A 4,139-nucleotide genomic window follows, 5' to 3' on the forward strand; every position below is an offset into this window, starting at 1 on the left:
GGTGATGAGGGTAAGGAGAGGCGTGTCTATTTCAGAGAACCAGTTCGGATTTATGCCGGGACGCTCAACTACAGAAGCCATCCATCTTATGAGGAGACTGGTGGAGCAATATAGGGAGAGGAAGAGGGACTTGCATATGGTATTCATCGACTTAGAAAAGGCCTACGATAAAGTTCCAAGAGAGATACTATGAAAATGTTTGGAGGCTAAAGATGTACCTGTGGCATACATTAGGGTGATCAAGGAAATGTATGAGGGAGCCAAAACCAGGGTAAGGACAGTAGGAGGGGACTCAGAGCATTTCCCAGTTGGGATGGGGTTGCATCAAGGATCAGCTCTAAGTCCATTTTTATTTGCCTTGGTAATGGATGCATTGACGCGACAAATTCAAGGTGAGGTGCCATGGTGTATGCTTTTCGCGGATGACATAGTCCTGATTGATGAGACTCGTAGTGGAGTTAATGCTAAGCTGGAGGATTGGAGACATACCTTGGAGTCTAAAGGGTTTAAGCTGAGTATGACCAAGGCAGAGTACTTAGAGTGCAAGTTTAGTGAGACACCTCAGGAGGATGGCGTGGAAGTTAAGCTTGGTGCCCAAGCCATTCAAAAGAGAAGTAGTTTTAAGTATCTTGGGTCTATCATGCAAGGCAGCGGGGAGATTGACGATGATGTCACACATCGTATTGGGGCAGCGTGGATGAAATGGAGGCTCGCTTCCGGAGTGCTATGCGACAAGAAGGTGACACCACAACTTAAGGGCAAGTTCTACAAAGTGGTGGTTAGACCGGCTATGTTGTATGGGGCAGAGTGTTGGCCAGTTAAGATCTCTCACATTCAAAAGATAAAAGTTGCCGAGATGAGAATGTTGAGATGGATGTGTGGTCACACCAGGAGCGACAGGATTAGAAATGAGGCTATTCGGGACAAGGTAGGAGTGGCCTCGGTGGAAGACAAGATGCGGGAAATACGACTGAGATGGTTTGGGCATGTGAAGAGGAGAGACACAGATGACCCAGTGAGGAGGTGTGAGAGGTTGGCCATGGATTGTTACAGAAGAGGTAGGGGTAGGCCGAAGAAGTATTGGGGAGAGGTGATTAGACAGGACATGGCTCAGTTACAGCTTACCGAGGACATGACATTAGATAGGAGGCTGTGGAGGACCCACATTAGGGTAGAAGGCTAGTACATAGTCTCGTTATTCTTCCCTATTCATAGGCGCACTAGCACATTACAATTCCTTGTACTTTCATTTCTGCTATTTCTGTTACTATTTATTGCTTTCAGTACTTTTGATTACTCTATTTTATCTGTGATGCCTTCGTTATTTATTTTTCTATAGCGCTTTGAATTTCTTAACCTTATCTGACCCCCTTTTATGCCTTTTTTGAGCCGAGGGTCTCTCGGAAACAGCCGTCCTACCTTGGTAGGAGTAAGGTCTGCGTACACTCTACCCTCCCCAGACCCCACGTTGTGGGATTTCACTGGGTTGTTGTTGTTGTTGTACTTACACAAAAGTAGAAAAAATCATCTCCAAGATTCGTCTACAAAGTACTTTAAAAGATGATTTGGACATGTGAAGAGATACACGGATGCCTTAATATAGAGATGTGAGAGGTTGGCTAAGGATGATTCAAAGAGATACAGATAGGCCAAAAAAGTATTGGGGAGAGGTGGTTAGAAAGAACATGACGCAGTTTCAGCTTACCGAGGACATGATTGTAAATAAGAGGTTTTGGAGGACACAAATTAGGGTAGAAGGTAGTAGAGTGTTGTCGCACTTACCTTCCATACTACTAATTGTAGGCAGCATTAGTCTTGTAGTTTCTTGTCCTTCGGTTTCTGATACTATTTGTTGTTTCTTTAGTTCGATTATCGTATTATTTTGTTATAGTTATTGTTCAAAATAATTCGCCATACTTTCTATAGTATTTTTTTCAAGCGTCCTCACTTTTGTTATTTCTATTTTAGTACTGCTTTGAATTGTTTTTCCTTTAAGCTGAGGGTCTATAGAAAATAGCCTCTCTATCTCCAAGGTTGTGGGAATATTGTACATTCACCCCTTCCAGATTGCACTTTGTGAGATTTCACTGGGTATGTTGCTATTGTTGTTGCAGTATTTGGAGGTTAGTGACCCTTATCATAATTTTGACGAGCGTCAATGTTTAATTGGCTCATTTTGAGGTTATTCACAATGGTCATAATTTGGACAAGTGTCAATGTTTAATTGGCCTATTTTGAGGTTACAAACACTTGTCACCTCCTCAAACAAGATGAACCTATATTCATTTGCATCTAATACATAGGTAAATATGCATCTAATGCACTCATTCTAAAAAAAATAGGACTTGTAGGATTACATATTCTTCACATAAATGCAATCATTAATATACATGCATCTAATGCACAAATATGTTGATCAGAGTCGGTATCTAAGCTTCTTTATGTGATATATTTTCTTTTTTAGTTTGTACCAAAGAATGATATTTTTCTATATTTAAAAATAATTTAACTTTAAACTTCTTATTTTATCCTTAATAAGATAATTTATAGCCACACAAATATGTATGGTTTGTTTTAGACCACAAATTTAAAAAAGTATTTCTTTCTTACTTAAACTCCATCCGAGTCAAGGTCGGAGCTAGCATGAGAAGTACGAGCTAGAAAAAATTTAATAACTTTGGTCCAAACCGTATATATTTGTTGAAAAATTCACTAAATATGTATATATATAATAAACTCCAAATCCCACAAACCTCAAATTTTTAATCCATCTCTAAACTCAATTAAAGTGCATTACATAAATTGGGAGGGAAAAAGTAGTATTTTGGGAAAACTTACATGTAACACCATGAACTCACAAAATGTGGCAGTGTTATATGATATGTTCAATACTTTTGAACATCAAAAATCCAACTGTGCCAAAGATGAGACTCAGCCAAAAGGCTATTCATGGTTGTCTTAATATAGCATATGATTTTCCAAAGGCCAAAGTGAACAAAACACAAATTTGATAACAATAAGACACTGAGCTAAAAGGAAAATAATCAACTATTAGAAGGATCACTTGGTTTAGAAGCAAGCTATGTTGCTCGGAATCTTCAAAATTGTCACTGGGTGCGTGCATATCCTTCAAAAGTAGTGTAATTTGGAGTATCCGAGACACTTGCGGCAACATTTTTGGAGAGTCCGAGCAACTTGGGAAGCATGTTATGTGGGAACTAGTAACACACGGATTAATCACAAAGGATTATTAATAATCCTCGCATTATTATTCCATACACTATCCCACATAAAATAATGTATAGATTCAACCATACTTTATACATGTACTAATTATAGGAAGAAAAAAAAACTGGAACCAAACACTGTATTAAATAATGTTAAGTTTTATATGGAAAACACAAATGAAACCAAACATTGTAACTTGAAGGTATTCTTAAGATTTTATCATAATTCACCAACAATTTACTATTTAAAAACTTGCAACAAAGAAACTAAGTAACTGTCACAATTTCTGGAGAAATAGGGAAGAGATTAGGCTATACCAGTAGCTGTTTAACAGCTTCCATTCTGCTTAATAAGCCTGAAATATTTGGACCGCTGCTATTCTTCCTTGAGGTATGTTTCATTCTGCCATTTTACATACCAGTACATTCCACGTACTGACGCCATTTGGCCTGCATCGTTTCATGATGCAGAGACAGGTTTAAGAGATCGTCAATAGGAGCATCATTGGGGATCTATTCGCACTCAGCGTATTGGTGAGTCCTCCCCTACATTCGGAGGACACCGTTTGTGTATTCTTACATTGAGTTAGCCCTTTTCATTTTGATTTGAGGTAGCCATGAACATGTCATTGGCACCAATTAGATAGTAGTGATAGAGGCTTCATAGACTAGATAGTGATGAGTCGATTGAGTTATTCTCGTCAAACTGTTTATAATGATAAATATTAGAGTTGAATTTGTTGGCCCATGGCCTTTATTCTTTGAGTTAGACTAAGGTTTGAGTTGCCCACTGAATATTTTCTTTATTATTTTGTCTTCCGCTGATCGAATGAATGAACAGATGTGTGATCAGGCTATGTGGTTCGCTTGGGAGCCAGAAATGGTTTCTGAGTGCCGGTTACGTCTAGGGTA

The 4,139-nt window shown here is 38.7% G+C and overlaps 1 protein-coding gene across 1 annotated transcript; it reads left to right on the plus strand.

Annotated features, from left to right (window-relative positions):
- Positions 1-247: 247 nt before the first annotated feature.
- Positions 248-1,183, plus strand: LOC129887901 (uncharacterized). The gene has a single exon (XM_055963139.1). It carries the CDS (start codon positions 248-250, stop codon positions 1,181-1,183), a length of 936 nt encoding a protein of 311 aa, XP_055819114.1.
- Positions 1,184-4,139: the final 2,956 nt, after the last annotated feature.

Source organism: Solanum dulcamara, chromosome 4, assembly GCF_947179165.1.
Source record: "Solanum dulcamara chromosome 4, daSolDulc1.2, whole genome shotgun sequence".
Classification (NCBI taxonomy): Eukaryota; Viridiplantae; Streptophyta; class Magnoliopsida; order Solanales; family Solanaceae; genus Solanum; species Solanum dulcamara.